Source organism: Morus notabilis, unplaced genomic scaffold (assembly GCF_000414095.1).
Source record: "Morus notabilis unplaced genomic scaffold, ASM41409v2 Scaffold137, whole genome shotgun sequence".
Lineage (NCBI taxonomy): Eukaryota > Viridiplantae > Streptophyta > Magnoliopsida > Rosales > Moraceae > Morus > Morus notabilis.
In genome coordinates, this window is record NW_010358172.1 from 1 (window position 1) to 21,827 (window position 21,827).

Consider the following 21,827-nt stretch of genomic DNA (forward strand, 5'->3'; position numbering starts at 1 on the left):
TAATTCAGGTTATTTAGGGATTGTTATTTTGGAGTGTAATTTGAGTATAATTTTTGAATTGAATTTGAGTTATAACGTGAGTTAAAGTTATAATTTGAATAAAGTTAAGTAAAGTTGAATAAAGTTAGAACTTAAAAGAATGTGAATTTGAATAAAGTTGTAACTTGAGTTTAAATTTTTTTTGAGTTTTGTTGCAAAATGTTTTTTTTTAATAACGAGAATATTGTTCTTCTGCTTGCTTATGAAGTTGTGTGAAAAGTAATACGCTAGAAAAAATTATACCAAGATCGTAATAATATGCAGTTAATTTATGGTGAATACTAATGCTCTCTTTGTTTAATAATTATGATTATTTTAGAGGCATGCTTGTCCTTATATGATTGCTTAGGAAGTATAATTACCCGAAAGACAAGTAATCCCTTACCAACTTGGATATCAAGATAAACTAAAGCCCCAAGAGGGAAAAAAAAAAATTTACTCTTTGGATAAACTATAGAGATTAAAGAAGAAAAGTAAAGAAAAAAGCGGTAAACCATGAAATCAGAAAAATCTAATTAGTTGTAAAAGAATCAAGGTGGAGAGATCATTCTAAGTTTTTAACCACTATTTGCAAGCAGATAGCACTGATCTAATAAATGGCTCAATTTCCAGGAACCCGAATTTCCCACTAATTAAATTTAGTTGGGAAAAAAAAGAAGCAAAAAGAAACTACTTAGGTTGATAATGGATTAAATTCTGATATCTCTAGAATGTGCCTATTATTACTGAAAGGTTAAATGTCTATTTCATTGCTACGTTTCTTTGACTAAATGGGTCGAAGCAAGAAAATCATGGTTGGTTTGACAAATGCATGTTATTATGAATTAAATATCCAAACCTACGCACCGGCCTTGTGGGGCCATCATTCATAATGCCCCATAACAATCAGCAAAGCCAGGAAGGCCCAGATTTGACACGTTCAAATTGTATGGCTCGTATAAAGTAAGGTCTGTTCGTTTCTCCATTTGAATTTTTAATTTTAAATTTTTATAATAAAATTTTTTTTAAAATTATCACATTTAATTTTTTTATTACAGTAAAAAATTTTAAAAAAATATCACATTTTAATTCGAATTGAAAATTTAAATTCGTAAAGTGAAAGAGGTCTAAGTGATGCATTGGCCAAAAAAATATGGGGGAGGGGGAAGACAAAACAAAGAAGTGCGTTTGTATTTGTGTAACAAACAAGTAACTTGCAAATTAAGAAGTCCCAGCTTTAAGTGAACTAAGCAACATAAACTAATCCGAACTCCGAAGAGGTCCAAACCACTTTGAATGAAATGAAGACTGGTAAGAAAGTAAAATCAAAAGCAGCACAACGAAAATGGCCACACCCCACGGCGAGCTCCCGGCTGCCACTGGTTGCATTGACGCCTCCTGCCGCACTCGGCGGAGCTGAAAGTTTGGCCACCAACTCGAAGAATATGAAGCCATGAAAAGTATCAACAGAATAGGGAATAAGAACAGGAAGAACTGGAAATTAGCTGTTGTTTGCTGTAATTGGGCTTTGTAGCCAGTGTACTGAGAAAGCCACAGTAAGACCATGACTATGGCAAAAATGGTGAGCAAATGAAATGGTGGTGGGGAAATAGAGGCCATGGTCTGGCTTGTCCAGCCCTGCTTCCATTCTGGACCTCTCCTCTTGGGGTAGAACCATTCCATTTTCTCTTTGGTCTCTCTAATGTGATCTTTTACCAAAAGGGCTTGTATAAGTAGTGAAGATAATCTTTGTTTTCCTTTTTTAATGATACATAAATACATACATATATAATCACACACACACACACACACATATATATATATATATATATGTATGGTTGCTTTGGCATATATGCTTTGAGTGAGGGATCTGTCTGACAAACTTTCACTTTGGACTGATACCCACTCAAGTGTTTGATGCCAATTTGCAACCTTAACACGGAGGGATTGAGCATGCACTTTACTCATGTTAAAGTGAATATGGACAATCGCTGACAATTGGCACGTGGGACTAGGAGCTTGGATCAAGAAACACTGGCAGGTGACACGAGTCTAGGGCTAGTACACGCTGTTGTGCCTTGGCAATAGTGAAATCACATATGTTGGTTCATTGACAAAAATGAGAAGCCTTGAAATACCATTTCCCAGTATGTGCTGACAACATATCCTGTTCAGGAATTGTTTATGCCCCGCAATGTTGTTCCATGAAAAAGAAGTGAACTTTACTCTCTTATTTAGAGGGGATGAGAAACTTCAAAATTGATACAAAAACCCATTCAAACGAAACTGATTCTCAATAGATCTTTCATAATATTCTTCAAGATGGATTTGGGTTGTCCGGTCTTATTTAGCTCTTGTGGCCGAAACCTTCATACATCAAGCAGCAACTTTCTTAGCTGTTACAGAATTGACAATGGTAGCGAATTCGGGACCCTGCGGCATTAATAAAAGAAAATAAATCTCACCATAACTAAAATCATGGAAACTTTACCATGTGCTTTAATCTTTCAAGAGTTTCAAAACCAGGATAGAGAATACCTTTAAGGAAGCACCACCGACGAGAAAACCATCAATATCTTCCTGCTTTGCAAGCTCAGCGGAATTACCTCCATTTACAGATCCTGAAATGAGATTCAGTTTCATTATAATCATTAGCAGCTGTTGGAAGTATCGTGATGTTTCCAGTTATCAGAAACGAAAATTCCACGTATCAGAGTAATCACACCATTGGAATGTTTCTGTCGCAAATAAGGTACCTCCGTATATAATGCGTGTTTTAGATGCAACTTCCGCTGACACATTATTTTTAAGCCAGTCTCGAACAGCTACATGTACTTCCTGAGCTTGTTGAGGAGTAGCCACCTTACCGGTTCCGATAGCCCATACGGGCTCGTAAGCAATAACTATATTATCCCAACTGGGTACTGCATCTGCAAAGCTAAGGGCAGTGTTATGGGCCAGTAACAAGTTATTTATTCTTGTGAAAATAGAATCTCTCTCAAATACATACATAAATGTCTACACAAATTATACATAATAAGTACATAAAAGATTTCCACAATGCTGGACAGTTAATGAGCAATAATAGACACTTGAAGCAAGAAAAGTTACCTGCGAAAGCCTTCAATTGCTTGTAGCAAACATCGAAAGTTTTCCCTGCTTCCCTTTCTTCTAAGAGCTCCCCAATGCATGCTATCACTCCAAGACCCTCGCTCAACGCATAAGCTGCTTTCTTTCCTATAAACTGTAGGTCACAAAGGTTGAGTTAAACCCCAGCAGTCAGTTGACACCAACAAAGATAATGGACACCGTCTTCTGCGAGAAACCTCAAATTAAAACTTTTGAAATTTTCACCTGATCATCTTCACCAATGACATGTCTTCTCTCCGAATGCCCAAGAATAACCCATTTGGCACCAATATCCTTCAGTTGTTCCACACTATAAAAGCAGAAAACGCTAATAAAATTTGCACATTCAAAGTCCGACAAATATGTAAATGTCTAGGTGATGCTGCCAATGATTGGATATTTTGGAAATTCAAGCAAAAATATAGGGGCATCAAAATCTCCAAGTAAAAAAAAGAAAGAAACAAAAGTTTCGAGAGAGAGTAAAAGGTACATAATTAAAGTATGTTGCAACTAAATCGCTAGCATGTTTTTTCTCTAAGGAAAAAAAAAAAAAAAAAAGAAAGACGTAGCATATTCTCCCAAAACAAAGAGTAAACTAACCTGATTTCTCCTGTGAAAGCCCCACCTTTTCCAACCCAAGAGTTCTGAGAAGATATATCTATCCTGTGTGTTAATGAGTTCTTTACCAGATCAAGGTACACGAAAGGTGGCGCTACAACAACATCTGAACATTTTACCCAAAATTTTAATTAATTTAATTGAAAACTAAAATAGTGAAATAGATGCAAATAAGATAGACCTATCAAACTTCTACCATACAAGGGACACTACACCTTACGGGCAATTCAAATGTCATATATACACACAATGTCAGTCCTGTATCATTCAGAGATTTTCCAATATGCACAAGCTTAGTTTTCTAATGTATTCATTAAGAACTATCATAGAGAGATCTCATAAATGAAACAATATCCAAAAACAAGCTTAAGGTGCAGTCTAGTACTAATAGCAACAGAGAATGTAGTACATCAATCTTACCAACATCACTCTCCAATTTTGCACTGTTCAAGTCGGAGACAAGCTTGGTGATGGACTCTTTTGTGCCATTCTAAATGGGCAAAAAAAAAAAAAAAAGAACACCAATAAGCACAGCTAAAGTAGAAAAGAAAGAAGAACAATGCAAATTCCACGACTAGAATATATATTCCGTATTCCAGTTACAAAATTATGTTTGACCTTAACGTTCTATTGAGAAAGTCACTATTGTTATAACAAAACATTCATATGTAAAAAGGAAATGGAGTTCACCAAATTCCAAATTAATACAGAAGTAGATAAAATTCACTACGTTTTTTTAGAAGAAAACACTTACACACTTCCAGTTCCCGCCAACAAAAAACTGCAAGCAAAACAAAGGAGAAAATCAATCAGAAAACAGAAAAAGGAGAACAACTCAATATTGAATAATGATCTAAACAGTGTCTAATTACTTCAGAAACGGTACTTTCAAAGAACAAACACATTTACATGACTATATTGTTCGAAGCATAACTAGAACAAACTATAACACTAAATATGGCTAATTTAGGTGTCAATTTTAGCGAATAATCCGTCTTTTAACAGACATTTATTTATTTTTATCTTGTCAAAAAGTCAAATTCTAAAAATCCTACTCTCTTTTCAGCAAAACAGAGCATCCAAAGCCCAGCCATGAAAATCTGTCGACAAAGCTTGAATCTTTTTTTTCCCCTCTTTATTGCATTTTCTTCAAATCGCCAAAAACAAAAAAATTGCAAACAGTAAATATGTGAAATAGTCAAACACACAAACAGAGAATCTTAGCGATTGAGATTCGGAGCGGAATCTTCAAACATTAAAATAAAAGAAGAACCTTTCCGGTGCCGACCATGGCGACGACGGCTCTGGAGGGCTTGGCAGAGGAGGAGAGGCGGAGATGGGAATGGAGGTGTTGGAAGAGCGATTGTGTGGCTGAGATAGAGTGAGGGGTCTCGAGCTTCGAGCAGGACCGTCGGAGGCCGGAGAAGTTGGGGCAGTAGGAGAGGGATGTGGGCCCGGAGAGTTGGGATGCGAGGGATGTGGAGGTCACCGCCATAGCCGAGTCGTCCGATTAGATGAGATGAGATGAGATGAGATGAGAGCTGTTGCAGGTACCAGAAGTGATGATGAGGAGACTGAGGAGTGGCGAAGATTTTACTTGTGGTGTTCCTAGGGGGTTTTATGGAAAAACCCGGCGCAGGTTAGCAAAATTGGAGGAAATGTTTTCCCTCACGCGGCTTTCTGGAGCGTTAAACACACGCCACCAGTAACGCTTTAGTATTTATTTTTTTCAAAATTGCGTTTTTTTTTCCCTGATCATCATTTATCGCTTTCATAAGATAAGAGCGTGACAAAGCAAGATCTTATTTTTATGTTAAATTATAGTTCTTTTTTCTTTATCTTAACCCTTCAGATTCATATAAAAATAACAACAAGAAGCCCTAATTGAATTTTTTTTTTGTTTTTCGTCAATTCTTATCCTAATTATTATTTTTTGACTTGAAGTGCAGTGACGCGCTTTAGAAGCGGTTGAGGTAAATAGACTTTAGAATGACCGATAATAATATCCGGCCGGTGTCGCTGTCCTTAAACGAGAAGACGCGTACGGGAAGGTGGCTTTTTTTTCCTGATCTTTCTTTGCATATAACGTCGTCGTTTGTTGTTTTCGTTCCCGGCGGGATACATAGTAAGGGTCTTTCTCATCCTGCCACGTGGTTTAAGGTTAAAAAACAGGGGTTGGATGTGGATGGAGTGGTTTGAATCTTCAGGCAAATATGTGGTCAATGGCTATGAATGTGGATTGTGGACCTTTGTAGTCTGCACTCTCTCGGGAGCTAGATATTCACCAAAATTACGTGACTTGCTTTATGGCTCAATCAAATATTAAATATATATTTTCATTTAAAGGAAAAATGAGAGAGAGATTGAGATTTGTTATATTTCAGGAGAGTTTTTCCACAGGACTAAAAAAATAAAATTACTAATAGTTTTTATTCAGTTGTCAAATTTATATTAAAAATTATATGTTCTGCATATTTTTTTAATCTGATTTGATTCAGATTCAACAGATAAAAAATTAATCCTACTAGTAAGACGACGTAGTTGAGAAACTTTCACATTTCAGAAGAGCAAGAAAAAAGATCTGTTTGGTTAGTCAAAACACGGTGACTGAATCTTAGTCAAGGTGGGCGATTAACTTCAAACAGATGAGGGTTTTGCTTGCCTTTGAATCTTTGATGGGTAGTTGGACCACCTAACCTCTTAACTCTAAGGAACAACCACTTATTTAGGTAGTCATTTTGTCGGTGTCTTTTCTCTTCTTATTGTTAAATTTAGTTAAAATCACATTAAATTAAAAAAAAAATTGACAATTTTTAATACAAATCTAACTGAAAAATAAATAACTATTAATAGTTATTTTTTCAGATGCTACCAGAAAAACTCACAAGAAATTAATATTAAACTAAATTCTTCGGCTCGGACCAGAACAATGTGAGCTGCAAACTGATGTAAGCGAAAAACAGCTATATAATCTTTGAATAAAAAAAAAATTATTAAAACTCAGTGCAAACCAAGAAACAGTTATTACGGTTGAGATGATGAGATCAGATTAGCCAGCATGTTTTGTCCTTCTGCACCTTTTACGTCAATAATCCAAACCGACCAAAATAGAATCTAAAGCAACAACGTATTTCAGTAGACTTTGGATAGCTTAACACAAGACTGTTCGGGATTTTTATTTTTCTTAGTAGAGACGAAGTTATGACTCAACCTCGAAGATGGGGGGCGAACGAGACGTCTTTAGTTGGGCCCGGAAGCGGGTAAGGTCAAGTTGTACCCGATCTACTGATCGTAGACCAGTCTCGTAGTTGATTCTTTGGCTGTTATTGATTCTTCTTTAAAGGATGCACTACATCATACTCTGCAATTGTACCCCAAAAAATCTTTAACAGATATTTACCAAGTTTTGGGGAAGCACTAAAACTGAACACGGTGCTTCATTTTGGTGTTTGTTTGTGCTACAACCATTCTTGCCAAGCATACAAACAATAATGAGTCTGAACAATGACTCGATCAAAACGATAAAGAATTAGTACAAACAACAGCAATTCTCAACTTCCTAAGCAACATCTACTCATATGCTATAAATCTGCTAATTCCATCATTAACATCTACTCATATCAGTATTCTCGCTTGTGGCCTTTATGGTACATTTTTAAATAACATCCATTCCCAAGAAAAAACCCCTCATTCAGACACCCCATTCGCATCCTTTTCAGCATTGAATTCCTTTGGAAGTTAATGCTTTGAGTGCCATCTCTTATGGCCCTTTCACACCACACTGTGCTTATCTAGAACTCTCAGAATTCTTTATTATGCTATAGAGAAAGAAAGTTTGGAACTGAAACAAATGTCGTTTTGGCAAAATCTGCATAAATTAGGAAACCGGATATAAAACATTGTCGAATTAGCTACCAAGACTGCTACGGCAAAATCCTTCAAACCCAAGTTGGACATCTTCCAGCCACAGTATATGCATTGAACAATCCTGACGAGTTACAACAATTCTTCCTTACATCTTTGTTGCTTAAAATTTTTAGCATTTACAAATTTACTTCATATAAAAAGTGCTTCAACTAAGGGTAAGATCAATTATTCAAACTTAAACAATGCCAATCACTGAAATCAAACAAGGAGCAGCAGAGAGAACTAAGTACATTAGATTAGCAGCAACACATCTATGATCGAAATGCTCAAGTTAAAAAGAACCTTTTTTTTTCTTTTGTTCCTTGTATTTACTCTCTTTGTCAATCATTGACGTTCCTGCTACTGACTATGCTATTTGACGAGCTGTCTTGCACACTACGAGAGGAAGAACATCTACTTGAAGAACTTCTTTCAATGACGTTGTTTTCCTTCCTCACGGACCTTGGAGACTTTCCTTGTCCCGAAGATAAATCCTGCAATAATCAAAAGGTTAATTCCAAGATGACTCTGATACTTAACATTCAAGATGGCCTCGGACTTCTGGTTCCTTCCTGAAGTAAATTAAAAGTCAGCAACAAACCTGATCTGTTGCAGATCCAGGAGTCTTCAACTCCAGGTTTGTCGCAACATCATTTGAGTCCTCACTTCTCTCAATCTTGCTCTCCCCTGAAGACTTGTTTCTAGAATCTTGTTTGCCTGAAACATCAGACTGGTTTCCTGGGTGCATAACCGGAGATACATATTGTTGGGACTGCTGTTCAACCAGGGTACTCGGAGTTATGTATGGAACAAAAGTTGAGCACGGGTTAGGAATGACCCCTGGATTATGATTGCCATAAAACGGATATGGCTGCATATGTGGGTGCATTGGGATCGGCCCTGGAGGCATCGGCATTGGTACTGGATAGGGGTATGAAGGTGTGGCCATGATAACCGAGTGATCCATAGCTGTCCAGGGGAACATCGTTCTGACCCTTTGCTGATACTGAACGTTAAGGTTTTCAATGTCAGATTTGAGAGAACCTTTCTCTTCTCTGAGATCATTCTTCTCCTGAGTCAACTGTTTTGAAACAAGATAGACAAATCAACTATATTGAAGAAATTCCACAAAAGAAAAATCATCCTTCAAGGAGTAAAACAGATAGAAAGATCACCTCGCGAGATTCTTCAGTTAAAATATCATACTCAGCTTTAAGTTTGTTAACCTGAGAAGTCAAATCCTTCAGCAGTTGGATTGTGTCAGTTAAAATTGTTGCTTTGTCATTTTTCGGCCTGTCAGGATCTGCATTTTATTGTGACAAGTGACGATGAACAGAAATGTAAGAGGAGTTAACATTTCCACAACATTAGAATTAACTTATCTTTCATACCTAAAACATTTCCCAACTCGATAAACTGATCGTTTAGTCGATCCCTCCTCAACTTCTCCCTGTCAGCCTTCTGAATCTTTCTCGCAGCTATACAATCCTTGATGTCAGCTTCAGGTCTTTGGCTACAAAAAAAAGACAAACTATTTTGGTTACGTATACAATTCTATTGTGGGCAAAAAAAACAAAACGACTTTTAAATGCCTTGTGCGTATGATTTGCCAACTTTCTCAACCAAATAAGACCATTTCATATCTAATATATCTTTCTTTCTGTTCAATTTTACTCACGAAATTTGCTAAAGACTTGAACTTTACCGAGGCATCAATACCGGAAAAATTATAGTAAATAAATCAGCCAAAAAAAAAAAAGCAACTTTACCCATCGAATATCGATCCACATTGTTAGCTTCTAAACCATTATGAACTAATTAGCAACAAAAACAAACTGTTCAATTCAACGGTGCCGATAAATCCCAGAGATTAAAAAAGGAGAAATTTTGTGCGCATATCCTTGAAAGGGAAAAGAAAGAGAGATTTCTAATTAACGTAAAATTTTGGGGGGGCTATTGAAAGAAACCTGGAACTGGGCTGAGAAGAGGAAGGCGGCGGGGATTGAAGAAAGTCGTCGTGTCGGAGCTGATTCATGATATCTGGTAAAGAAAAGTGTTTTTGTGTTGGTGTGGGTTTTGAATTGTTCTGTTCTGTGAATCTTCTGATTGCAAAAGCTTGCGACTTCTGCGAAAGCTTATCTCCACCTCCAAAAAGGCGTCGTCTTGTGGCGTTTGTGCGTTGCTTTTGCCTCCCAAGCTTTGGCCGTAGTCCATTGGACTTACCGGTATTTTTAACTCTTCTTATTGAAAATTAAAAAATAAATAAATAAATGAAAAAAAGTATTGCCTCGTTTACTTAACGGATTTGAGTTTTTAATTCAAACTGAGATGTGACATTTTTTAAGAGTTTTTTTACTGTAACAGAAAAAATTAAAAGTGACATTTTTTGAGAGTTTTAAATTGTAAAAATCTAAAATTAAAAACTCAAATCGGTGAAATGAACGAAACAACTGTTTAGAGTTATATTCGCACGATTGGAATTTTGGCCTTCTCTAAATAAGATGAACTTTTCTATGGCAACAAATCTAGCGGTGCATTTTTAAAAGTGGGATTTCTATCAACACACAATTATTTTACTAGGCTTTTAAAATGTATTTAATGGTGAGAAAAAATAATATTTTTATAGAGTCCAATTTATCCAAATATGCGTACCTTTTAAATATGAATATAATTTGATGTTGAACGTCTTGATAGAGATAAACTTTCTATGAAATTTAACTCAAATATAAAAATTTGATCCATTCTCTGTTTTTTATTTTATTTTATAATTTAGCGGTTAAACACTATTGTTATTCTTTTTCTAATCAAAAGAACAATAAATCATCTAGAAGTAAGAGCGATCAATCAACAGTCATACACCACTCCTCATGCGATAAATTACACTTATGTACTTTGAACTAATCTTAAATTTTTAATCTCGTTATTAAGACTTTAAATATAATAGCTTTGACAAGGCAATCCAATTGATAACTTACATCCCTTATTAAACAATAACTTTTAAGTCCAGTTTGTAAAGTAATAAATAAAATCTTTGGGATGTATTTGTGTAAAAACTTTGGTGCGTTTATGACAATTGACCATAAATTGGCGTTTGTTTGGCTATTAGACCAAAATTGCAATAGATATTAAATTTAGGTCAATTTTATCAAAATAAAAAAATATGGGGCCGAATTTGACAAATATAAATCCATGGTTCACCAATGCAATTAACCTCACATCATATAAATACCACCCACCGGAGCAACGGCGGGTTTAGAATTTCGCGAGCGTCGTAGGTGAACAGAAACGAGAAGGGTTTAGAAGAGACAGACAGATAAAAGGTAGAGAGAGAAAAGATGTCGGGCATGGGGGACGGGTACGTGGGGACGGCCCAGGACGCCGTGAGAATCCGACGGCTGGAGAAGCAGAGAGAAGCCGAGCGCCAGAAGATCCAGGAGCTCAAGACCAAGTCCGCCTCCGCCAAGGACCAGCCCGGCCTCCTCCAGTTCGGTTCCAGCACCTCCGAGGTTCGTCTTCAACCAATCTAGGGTTTTCTTGTTCCTCGATTTCTGTTTCAACTCTGATTAAGCTCAGGAAATGGAGAAAATAATTACTTTTTTTTTTTTGCTAAATGAGAAAATAATTAATTGATTGTTGTTGTGCGTGTGATCTTCAGATTCTCGAGACAGCGTTTAAAAAGGAAACTGTCGGTTTGGTTACGAGAGAGGAGTATGTTGAGAAGGTAACGGGATTTATCGGTGCGTTAGGTTTTTTTTTTTGGTTTATGATGAATAAAGGAATGGATGTTTAGCAAAGGTTTGTTTTTTCTTGTTGATTTTTTTTTTTTTTTTTTTGGTTGTTGCAGAGAGTTAATATCCGGAATAAGATCGAGGAGGAAGAGAAGGAAAAGCTTCAGAAGTTACAACAGGAGTGAGTTTTTGGATGCATGTTTTGTTAAATTTGTGAAATTTTTAAGTTTTTTTTTTCATATTAGTTATTTTTTTCTGCTTTATTTTGCTTAATTTTTAGGGAGGAGGAGCTCCAATTACAGAAGCGTAAAAAGAGGAAGATTAAGGGGAGTTCTCGTTTGTCCTTCGCAGATGACATTGAGAACGGAAGTGAAAATGAAGATGGAGAAAACCGTAATGATTTTTTCTATTATGTTTTCTTTCATTCCAAATAGCGTATCTTTTATTTCTGTAGGAAAGAAAAGGGCATTCTTGATTGGCTTGTATTGCAGTTTGTGTAAAAAGGGACAAAAATGGAGTTGTTGCCCCATTTTATTTATAAAAAAAAAAAAGAAAAAAAAAGAAAAGGAATTAAGCTGTTTTTTCAGCACTCATTCTACTAATAATAGCTGATTATTTTGATTTTGTTACTTAGATTGAAAATGTTTAGAAATGGGCAGTGGGGTTCCTGCAATACAGCTAAATCTCTACTATGGATAATTTTGGTATTTCTGTTGCATTCGTTGATTTTTTTTTTTTTAAATTCTTGATATAAATGGGATTCTTTGGTACTGTGATAGATATTCATGATTAAATATTCTCATGGCTTCCCATACCACAAACATTATTGCCGATTCTCTAGAATTCATATTAATCTAATGGTTTATCACTGTTTCTTCAGAAAATACTGATTCAGCAAGATTACGCAATGCTAAATTTGGCAAAGATCCCACAGTGGAAACTAGCTTTTTGCCAGACAGGTGTGGTATCTATTTATCTATCTCCATGTGTGTATCTGTATGTCTGTCTCTTTATTTTCCGTCATCTTGCTCCTAACATTTGAGCTTAGAGTTGCTGAGGATGCCGTTTCAGTGAGCGTGAGGCTGAGGAACAAGCTGAGCGTGAAAGGTTGCGGAAACAATGGCTACTTGAGCAGGAGCAGATACGAAGTACTGCATTTTGACCTTTGCTTTTTAAATTTTATGTTCATGACATGAGTAAATCTTATACCAACTTAATGCATCCTTTAATTTTAGATGAGCCCCTTGAAATTACCTATAGTTATTGGGATGGAGCAGGCCATAGGCGAGTGATCCAGGCAAGTAAAACTATACCAACTTACATTTTCTAGTGATTAACTTGTTTATATTTCTAGTAATTAATTTCTTTTTATGGTCTCTATTCACCATTCAGGTACGCAAGGGTGACACCATAGGAGAGTTTCTTCGGGCTGTTCAGCAACAACTTGCACCAGAGTTTCGAGAGATTCGGACGACCTCTGTGGAGAATTTGCTTTATGTGAAAGAAGATCTTATCATCCCGCATGTAAGACAATAGTTTATAGATGAATTTAGGTAGAGTTCTGGTGCTTTCTGCTAACCAATTCTGTATCATCTGTCTTTGTGCTAGTACAGCAACATAGTTTCTACGAGCTAATCATTAACAAGGCTAGGGGCAAAAGTGGACCGGTAATGACTCTTCTTTTTGCTCTGTATTATGTGTTATAGCATAATTGATGGTTTAGTAGAGGTGAACAAGACGAGCTTATTGCATTCAATTTTTCAATTTTTATGAAAGGATAAGATGCTTCAATTAAGGCTGTATCTCGTATGTGTTTGCACTCTACTTTTTACTATACTTTCATGGCATGTTGCACTTCGTAGATGTTAGTCATATGACGTGTTTTCTTCTCTGCAGCTGTTTCACTTTGATGTGCATGAGGATGTAAGAACAATTGCCGATGCAACGATAGAAAAAGATGAGGTATTATTCTGTCTTCTTTACATCTTGCTTTTGTGAGTTACAATTAATATACTGTGTTGGTAAAGCTAAAATCGAAACACACGGGCACTAATTACATGAAATTAATTCAGGGATAAATCCTAGTTTTCATAATCATTTACTTGCAATATAGTGAATACACACCTATTAATTGGTTCATGGATTGTTCACCACATGCTGGGCTATGTGCTAATTAGGCAGCTCCAAGTATTTATTGTTTATGTCGCCTAGTAGTCTAGTTGTTAATAGTTATCTCTTTCAATCTCACACACGTTTTTACTATTTTTTTCCCCCCTATTTCCCTTCAAGAACAGTAAATTTATAATTATATTCATGTTAACGTTCATTTCTTTTGTGCTTGACCTTTCTGCCAGTCTCATGCCGGGAAAGTTGTTGAAAGGCACTGGTACGAGAAGAACAAGCATATTTTCCCTGCGTCAAGATGGGAGGTTAGACCCTTTCTCTACTTATATATAACTAGCATATCATCTTTGACATTGCAAATCCAGTTTTCATAAAAGTCAAGAGCCAAAAAAAAAAAAAAAGAGTAAAGTATTCCATAAAAGGTATATTAGGACGTTTAACTTAGACTACGCAAAACTGAGTCATCCGATGAAAATCGGATTGAGTGATTCAGGTCCAACAAGCGTAGCTAGCCTATAACTTGTATATGCTTGCTTCTATGTACGTGAGTTTATTCAACGACAGTCCATATAATGTTTTCTTATCCTCTTTCACTTTGTGCATTATGGCAGATTTATGATCCAACAAGGAAGTGGGAGCGCTACACCATTCATGGGGACTGATTAAATAAATACTATTATGTACTATTGTTTTTACTCGTTTCTCCAAAGTCTTTAAGATTGAACATCAGAATGAGATAGGTAGGAAAGTGGAGATTTCAAACTCATCTGCTAAGCATATTGGATATTGTCGTTAGTTTTGTTTGGATTTTGATATTGTTGCTTGTGTCACCTTAAGGGTAATACCACAAAGGCAACTAACTGGTTAAGGCCCCTTTAGGCGAAGACTCCCTCATTAATATTAATCGTATTAATCAGGGTTTTTTTTTTTAAATAGATCTTATTAATAATGAGGTCGTCATCTTGGCAGTGCTATTTTTGTTTTTAAGATAAGTCTCATAAAATCATAAGTTTGTTCCTTAGATTTTTGTATTTATTCCTTTTTCTTTATTTTTCTTTTGAACTATTGATTACTAATTTTCTCAAGTGTCTTGTGACAATTTTCTTTCCAACCATTTCTTAATCTTGATGTAGCTCCAGGTTATAGTTCTCGTTATGCATTGGTGATAAAAAGACACGGCTTTTTGAAGCCTACGTTGATTATTTGGCAATTTACATGGATACCACGAAAAGATCTTACCTTTAGATTTCTCTCACGACTTTTGAGATATAAAACTTGTGCCGCACAATTCATTATAGAATATACTGGTAGATCATTTTTTTACAAACAAAATAATCTATAAATTCACTTTTTTTTTTCTAGGTTTTGAGTTATTATGCTTCCGTTTGTTGTGTTTTATTCTAATTACGATTAGGATTACGATTCTTATTTAGAAAACAGGGATACAAAAAAATAAAGAAAAAGAAAAGTTGCCAAAACAGAAAATAAACAAAAGAAAAAACCCATACTGAAAAAACATGATAAAAAAACGAATAGGGGATAAATATATCTTATGTTTAGATTTTTACCTTTTACTTTGATTAATATTTTTTAATTAAATAATTATATTAATTAAAAAGATTTTAATTAAAAATAATAGTAAAATTCAAGACACGTGCACTCTAAGAATAGGTACATGGCATTGGCCGGACTCAAAACTCAAATTAGAGACTTTCATGGCATGTTTACCTACGTATAATCGGAATGAGCATAAATTAGAGTGGGTAAGAATCGGAGTTAGAATAGTGATAAAATTCAGAATCGGAGCTATTTCAAATCGCATTCATGCGTTTACTTACCTAGAATCAGAATGAAACAATGTAAAAGTATTAGTACACCTATTAAGTCAATTTGATATTTTCAATTTAAAAAATAAATTGTGTATTTATTATATTAAAATTAGTCATAATTAAAATATTTATTGTAATAATAGGGTATTAAAATAATAATTATAAATTGTACAACTATTTAAAATATAAAAATATATTGTTAAAAATTTTAAATAAAATAAATGTAAATAAAAAATAGTGTTAAAAATTTAAATATATTATTAATTTAATAAAAAAATAAAGTACATATTTATTCTATAACAATAATTATGCTAATATTATAATATTAGGCAAATAAAATAAATTTTAATATATGTTGTAATTATTATTTTTTGAATTTTATTTCTAATTGTATATTTATAAGTAAAATAAGGGTATGATAGTAATTCAATGTTAATATTAGGAATGAGAATTCCAATCCCAACAGAGGGTATGAGAGTGTCAATCTCAAATTTGAGAAGGGTCCACCAATTTCATTCCTATTACAAGATAAAAAAAGAATAAATAAACATGAAATTGACTTCCATTCCTCAATCCTGATAAGTAAATATGTCATCGTAGACAATCAGAAATAACCTACTATCGGTGTTAAAATTACGAAATAATGGTAGATTAGGGGTGATAGTCTACCAAATTACTTCCGAGCGACCGACGCTAGCAATTAGAGGTGGAGACAATCGGTTCTATGTGTTGAAAAAGAAAAAAATTCTAGTAGATTATCATTAATAGATTACTTCAGACGATTGTTATCGGTCACATGACATCCGCTAGTAATGACAACATTGTAATAGATTACCTCGACGAGACCATTTGTAGAGCATATAGATTAGATTTACAGCAAAATGTTAAAAAAACTTAAAACTTTTAAACTACATAATTTCATAGTATGAAACGTGAAAAAGCTAGTTACTACAATTTTACTATTTTTAAAATATTATAAAAGAATCACTAATATTTCATAGTATAAAACGTGAAAAAGCTAGTTACAAAATTTTACCATCTTTTCATCTCCATGTATTATTTCAAAGTTGGGCTGGGCTGCATTGGGCTTCTGGATCCTACGTCGTCCAGTATGTGAGGCTTGACTTTGTGCATACTTTTGTACCTACAAGCTTAAACGACGACGTTTTCTGTTCTCGTCCCAAAACGTAATTTTCTTAAGGATTTTCTCTTTTTTTAAAGCGCTTTTCACGATTTATGTAGAAACACGACAATATAAATACAAATTTCGCCCATTTTGACCCGAGAACCGAAGCTTTGGTCCCTGTTCGGAGTCTGTGTTGAAACCCACGCCTCTCATTTCTGAAACAGAGAGCAAATAAGCCGTACAGGCCACTATTCCCAATCGTCGCAATGAAGCTAATTAGGGTTTTCCTTCTCGCTCTTCTCCTCATCGCTTCCCCTTTCCTTCAAGGTTCAATTTTCGCTTTTTTCTCAGATCTAGATCTATTCAATTCACCAACCATCTACTTCGTGATTTATAACCAAACTATTTTCATAATTTTTGTTTTGTAATAATTAATCCGCTAGATTTTGATGCATGCATGCATGCCTGGTGCGATCGGTGAGATCTGAGTGCACTTGTTCTGTTTTGAGCTTCCGTTGCGTTATTTTTTCATCAATTTTTGTGGACCACTAAATTGGTTTTTGGTAGAAATTATCTTGCGCGAGATATTGAATTTTTGTTCTTGGATGTTCTTCGTGGAGGAAAGAGGGGTATCTGATTTTGCTGTAATCGAAGTTTGGCTCGATATCATTGCATCGGTTTTTTCTGAGCGTTTATGTAGAAATCAATACTTTTGAGAGGCCATTTAGGTTTGATTCTGCTTCGGAAAGCAATTAATGGCTCTTTTTTTTTTTGAAAATTATTATTTATCATTTTCTCAACTTAGTTGCATATTTATAGTTAATTAGACTTTCGCATCACTTAAGCTAGTGCAATAAATTTTTCGTATTCGATCTGCTGGGTTCTGATAGCTTTTGGTTGGTATTTTGATGGTCAACTTATATAATTTTTTTCTGGGCCAATTAATTCCTTATTGGGGATTTATTATATTTACGCTACTTTTAGCTCTATTCTGCATGTTTAGTGGACCTATTTTGATGAATCTATATACTTTATTTATTTATTTAAATTTCAGTTGCTAGGGGTAATTCGGATTCGGATTCGGATGTGGAAGTTCCTGAGGCCGTAGAAGAAAGCAGTGATCTTGGGATCGTTGGTGAGGATATACAGGACTTTGGTGATGGAAATTTTAGCCCAGCTCCAGGAGTTGAGACTGTCTCTGTTTTCCCAAAGAATAGCGCGCGATGTGAGAATTCCTTTTGATGAAAGAGTATTTACTGTTTCTGTTGTTATTGACGTGTGATTTTTAAGTTGGTTTCTTTCTTCTTTGCAGTGATTACAGCCGGAGAAGAGACTGAGCTACTTGTCGGAGTGAAAAATGATGGTAATGAAATGAAAAAAAGGAAATTTGGCATCTTTGATTCGCTTTTTCCCGTTTACTGTTTTCTTTTTTCATAATTTATCGGTCATATTCTATTATTACCAATTTTCTCTTTTTCTTCCTGTGGGCGTGTAAATGTACCTTTCCATTTGTTGTTTACAATTGTTAAAGTTGTATCTTGGTTGCTTTTCTTGATGAAAAAAAAAATCCAGGGGATTCAAGCGTGAACGTCATCGCGATTAAGGCTAGTGTTCATCTGCCTTTTGACCATAAAATGTTGGTTCAAAATCTGACTGCACAGGTAAGTCGTGGGATTTCAAATTTGATTGCATTTATATCAATTATCAAATTAGCTGTTTTGGATCATGTTGTGTGAATTGTCAAAAATGTTTACATATCAGTATGTCCTAATATTTGATCAATCTCTCATAATTCTTGCTTTCAACTTATACGAAGTGCATTAAGATTGCATGATTTCATTTGCTTGATTTGGTGCATTCATTTTGTCATCTCACTGTGTTACGTGCATTAATTTTTATATTTTATAGGGCTTTAACAATGCATCAGTACCAGTTTCAGCTCAGGCTACTTTCCCATACATATTTGCTGTGAGCAAGTACTTGCAGGTACTCAAATTACGTTGAAAGTTACGTATATTCATATTATGCAGTTCTGAATTCACTCTTTTGGGTTATTTTTCACTTCTTGCCCTACAAGATGCATGAGAAAACCTTCTAACTTAGCTTTAATATTTTCTCTTCGTTTTGAATGCAGCCTGGAACTTTTGATCTTGTTGGTACCATTATCTATGAGATAGACCAGCAACCCTATCAGAGCACCTTCTACAATGGTACTATTGAAGTTGTCGAGGCCGGTGTATTCCTCAGCATTGAGTCTGTTTTCCTTGCTACCCTTGGAATTGCTAGTATTGTTCTCCTTGTGTTGTACATTCATGGTCAAATAAAAAATCTTTCCAAGGTACTAACATTTCAATATGAATTATTTCCTTTCTTGGAATAGCACCGATTTTGTTCACTACAATTTTAACTCTTCTTTTCCTTAGAAGACGTGTGAATTTTGAAAATTAATTGCTATTGTGATGGTAATTGTGACATAGTTGATTATTGATATGAGATTCAGAAATGAAAGGGAGTAATGATAAACTTTACATCTATAGATACGCTTAAGAGAAAATCAAGCACCCTGTTAGAAATATTTTCCCTTTTATGTTCTCACGTGTTGTCATATTTATTTGGCATTGGTTTTCATCATAAAAATAATTATTTACGTGTCTGTTATATTTGATTAGAAAACCAAGAGAGCTCCCAAGGTGGAAGTGGGGACCAGGTCCATCGATGCCTCGATGGATGAATGGCTTCAGGTGTGTGGTTAATAATGAAAGCATTTCTTTTAAATTTACAACCCAAGTTCGTAGTAGATGGAAAACATGCTCCTAATCCCTTCTCACGGTACCGATTACTGCTGCTAATCTGTCTGGTTTTGTCCTTTTGATGCTCAGGGAACCGCATATACTCAGTCACTTTCTAGCAAGTCGAAGAAGAAGAAGTAGATAACAGTTGTCATAGTTCTGCTACGGAAGCGAATACATTGAGCTTCAAACTCTTGTATGACTTGCGTTAGGGGTTTGGAGATATAAGAGAGCGGTGAAGGTTGAACTAGTTTTGACAACTAGACTAGAAATTTTACCTTGCTGTTGTAGTTTATGGGAAAGATTTTACATTTTCAATATCTTGGATTTGGCTTGAGCCTTTTTGAAAGTCAACTAACGGAGAGTTAAGTTAATGAGGATACCATTTTTTCTACAACTTAAATTTATATTGCATTATCCTTTTTCTTAACCGCTTGAATATTCTCCATTTGGCTACTTGTAGTTGTGGAGAATCTATATCTAAGCCTTTTCGTATGTTGTCTGGTCCATGTGTATGTATGATTGTTTCAATGAAACTACTGCGGCTACTAAAACTAAAATTATGATGTCAAATTCCTCCACAAGCACAAGGGCATTTTTGCCGTGTAATCTCAAGGCCCATATTGAAACACCCATTTTTAAGATGAAAAAAATAGATAATTTATTTTTGAGAGTGCATGAGTTATATTTTTACTCTTATTAAATATCTTTTTGTTAGTGTAATTATTTAATTAAAAAGGTTATGAATTAAGAATAAAAGATAAAAATTCTGACTGCACTTTTATAGGTATTTATTAAGATTATCCATTTAAAATCCCTTGGTTGGTGGGTTTAGACTGTGGCCCAAGCAACAAGAAATTTGCCTTGTGAGATAAAACAGGATTGGCTTTGTCATATTGTTTGTAGTTGGTATCTGTTACATCAATGAAGCGGTGGATTTGTACTTCCACAGATTATGAAAAGGGCACACGAACTGGGATCTAGATTAGCTTGTATTTAACAGTTGGAAAAATGAAATCTACCCGGATTCTGGGGCTTGTTGGATAAAGTATACGGCTTTAAGCATTTATGCCCATTCTCCTCTGGCTTTCCGTACTGTTTTCACTTCTGAATTTATCTTTAGGGACTGCTTTGAGCCTTTTTGTCACAAAGAGAAGAAGACAGTTGGATTCTGCTTTCTGGCTTCCAAGTGAACTTTTGAGCAGTTTTAACTTTTTTTATAGGATCTTGTGAAGAAAAAAAGTGATTTTTTTTTTAGCTCCAACAACCTCATAAAGAGCGAAAACTATTGACATCTCAACTTTCAAGTTTCCGTTTTGGTTTGGGATTACTTGACACTGCTCTCTAGATTGTTAACAACCACTTGATGGATTTAGAGTATCTACAAGTTTTATTAGATTGTTAATATCTCTTTCTGCCTTTTTCATTTTGAGCTTGGAGTGTATGCAAATATATCACCTACTAAAGCTGCATCATTTATATCTTTGACAGCTCTAATTTGCGTGTGGTGACTGTATTGGCAGTTTTATGGCTTTAATTGTGGGACAGATCGTCCACACACTGCTTAACAAAAATCATCAATTTTCTTTGAGGTGCATAATTTCGTGTGTGACTGTGTCATTATCTTGAGTTTGAAACGTCATGGAGAAACATGACCTGTCCAAAACGACGCCACACCATATAAGCTTATCTAAATTAGCTCTCTTGTTTTGGAGTAATTTCATTTTAATAAGAGATTTCTTCTCCAATAATCCAACAGCAGGCATTGATGATTTGATGTAGGAATGTTTTGCTTTATCTGCGTTTTGGAGACATTGACAAATGCTACTTTCTCTCAACATCAATCTTTCAATAGAAGCAAAAGTAGCTCAAAACCCCAGTTTAGTGCCAAAATTATGCGGAATCCTCCTCCTAATCAAACTTGAAATAACAAAAAGGGGATTTCTATGGTATGGCTTGAAAAGATATTTTACCAGTAGGTCTTTGTTTTAAGCTGTTACAGAGTTCTGTGTACTTTTTTATTTTGATTAACAAAAAGGGCTTAACGGTTTCCTTTTCTTTTTTAAGCCTCTTCTGTTGTTTTCAGTCTGTGTCCTTGGATTATTTGGAATCCACTGCCCACTGCTTATTGACAAATTGTTAATGGAATGAGAGTTGGCAAGGCCCGTGCAGCTCTGCATGTTTTACTGAAACTTTTATACTCCATTAATTGCAATTAAATTCTGTAGAAAATGCAAGGTATGTGAGGGTGTTACCTCTACTGTGTGATTCCAACTCAAAAGAAGCATGTCCATCATTTCAGGACACATTAAAGATTTGTGATGGAAATAATCACTGCCATAATTAAATACCTTTTTGTTTATTGTTATATTCTTTACAGTTACTGTGATTGGTTGATAATGTATGCATGCAAGTGGGAACATTTTGACTACTTTTTGGCATATCTTAGCTTTTCAAGACTTGTCAATTTAAAATGTCATGAAAGAGTGATTTATAGTTGTGGACCCTTCATTTAAGTGTGGTCACTCTATATGGCCAGTGCTTTTTATCTACTGCATAA

General features: G+C 35.0%; 4 protein-coding genes across 4 annotated transcripts; 2 read left to right on the forward strand and 2 right to left on the reverse strand.

The window, feature by feature from the left end:
• Positions 1 to 2,124: 2,124 nt before the first annotated feature.
• LOC21407669 (triosephosphate isomerase, chloroplastic) lies at positions 2,125 to 5,369 on the reverse strand. The gene is made up of 9 exons (XM_010091984.2): positions 5,039 to 5,369; positions 4,520 to 4,546; positions 4,186 to 4,255; positions 3,748 to 3,871; positions 3,373 to 3,457; positions 3,130 to 3,262; positions 2,775 to 2,948; positions 2,557 to 2,639; positions 2,125 to 2,451 (listed from the first exon to the last, which is right to left on the reverse strand). The coding sequence occupies exons 1-9, from the start codon at positions 5,258 to 5,260 to the stop codon at positions 2,395 to 2,397; spliced, it is 975 nt and encodes a 324-aa protein (XP_010090286.1). The 5' UTR covers positions 5,261 to 5,369; the 3' UTR covers positions 2,125 to 2,394.
• Positions 5,370 to 7,702: 2,333 nt separating this feature from the next.
• On the reverse strand, positions 7,703 to 9,870 carry LOC21407670 (transcription factor bHLH121). Its single transcript, XM_010091985.2, has 5 exons — positions 9,639 to 9,870; positions 9,063 to 9,184; positions 8,847 to 8,974; positions 8,273 to 8,752; positions 7,703 to 8,165 (listed from the first exon to the last, which is right to left on the reverse strand). Exons 1-5 carry the CDS (start codon positions 9,704 to 9,706, stop codon positions 8,013 to 8,015), a joined length of 951 nt encoding a protein of 316 aa, XP_010090287.1. The 5' UTR covers positions 9,707 to 9,870; the 3' UTR covers positions 7,703 to 8,012.
• A 1,054-nt stretch (positions 9,871 to 10,924) lies between these two features.
• Positions 10,925 to 14,353, forward strand: LOC21407671 (protein XAP5 CIRCADIAN TIMEKEEPER). Its single transcript, XM_024161571.1, has 12 exons — positions 10,925 to 11,177; positions 11,327 to 11,392; positions 11,516 to 11,580; positions 11,680 to 11,792; positions 12,280 to 12,358; positions 12,471 to 12,547; positions 12,635 to 12,696; positions 12,792 to 12,923; positions 13,013 to 13,066; positions 13,296 to 13,361; positions 13,754 to 13,828; positions 14,135 to 14,353. The coding sequence occupies exons 1-12, from the start codon at positions 11,007 to 11,009 to the stop codon at positions 14,183 to 14,185; spliced, it is 1,011 nt and encodes a 336-aa protein (XP_024017339.1). The 5' UTR covers positions 10,925 to 11,006; the 3' UTR covers positions 14,186 to 14,353.
• A 2,287-nt stretch (positions 14,354 to 16,640) lies between these two features.
• LOC21407672 (translocon-associated protein subunit alpha) lies at positions 16,641 to 19,696 on the forward strand. Its single transcript, XM_010091987.2, has 8 exons — positions 16,641 to 16,805; positions 17,533 to 17,703; positions 17,791 to 17,841; positions 18,051 to 18,139; positions 18,387 to 18,464; positions 18,613 to 18,816; positions 19,148 to 19,219; positions 19,358 to 19,696. Exons 1-8 carry the CDS (start codon positions 16,745 to 16,747, stop codon positions 19,406 to 19,408), a joined length of 777 nt encoding a protein of 258 aa, XP_010090289.1. The 5' UTR covers positions 16,641 to 16,744; the 3' UTR covers positions 19,409 to 19,696.
• The last annotated feature ends 2,131 nt before the right edge of the window (positions 19,697 to 21,827 follow it).

Coding starts and splice junctions, on each gene's coding strand:
- LOC21407669 (XM_010091984.2), bottom strand. CDS start 5,260: ATGGCGGTGACCTCCACATCCCTCGCATCCCAACTCTCCGGGCCCACA. Junction 4,547..5,038: donor CCATGGTCGGCACCGGAAAG/GTTCTTCTTTTA, acceptor TTTTGCTTGCAG/TTTTTTGTTGGCGGGAACTG. Junction 3,872..4,185: donor AAAATTGGAGAGTGATGTTG/GTAAGATTGATG, acceptor TAAAATGTTCAG/ATGTTGTTGTAGCGCCACCT.
- LOC21407672 (XM_010091987.2), top strand. CDS start 16,745: ATGAAGCTAATTAGGGTTTTCCTTCTCGCTCTTCTCCTCATCGCTTCC. Junction 17,842..18,050: donor TGTCGGAGTGAAAAATGATG/GTAATGAAATGA, acceptor AAAAAAATCCAG/GGGATTCAAGCGTGAACGTC. Junction 18,465..18,612: donor CTGTGAGCAAGTACTTGCAG/GTACTCAAATTA, acceptor TTTTGAATGCAG/CCTGGAACTTTTGATCTTGT.
- LOC21407671 (XM_024161571.1), top strand. CDS start 11,007: ATGTCGGGCATGGGGGACGGGTACGTGGGGACGGCCCAGGACGCCGTG. Junction 13,067..13,295: donor CTAGGGGCAAAAGTGGACCG/GTAATGACTCTT, acceptor TCTTCTCTGCAG/CTGTTTCACTTTGATGTGCA. Junction 13,829..14,134: donor TCCCTGCGTCAAGATGGGAG/GTTAGACCCTTT, acceptor GCATTATGGCAG/ATTTATGATCCAACAAGGAA.
- LOC21407670 (XM_010091985.2), bottom strand. CDS start 9,706: ATGAATCAGCTCCGACACGACGACTTTCTTCAATCCCCGCCGCCTTCC. Junction 8,975..9,062: donor CGAGTTGGGAAATGTTTTAG/GTATGAAAGATA, acceptor AATAAAATGCAG/ATCCTGACAGGCCGAAAAAT. Junction 8,753..8,846: donor TAACTGAAGAATCTCGCGAG/GTGATCTTTCTA, acceptor GTTTCAAAACAG/TTGACTCAGGAGAAGAATGA.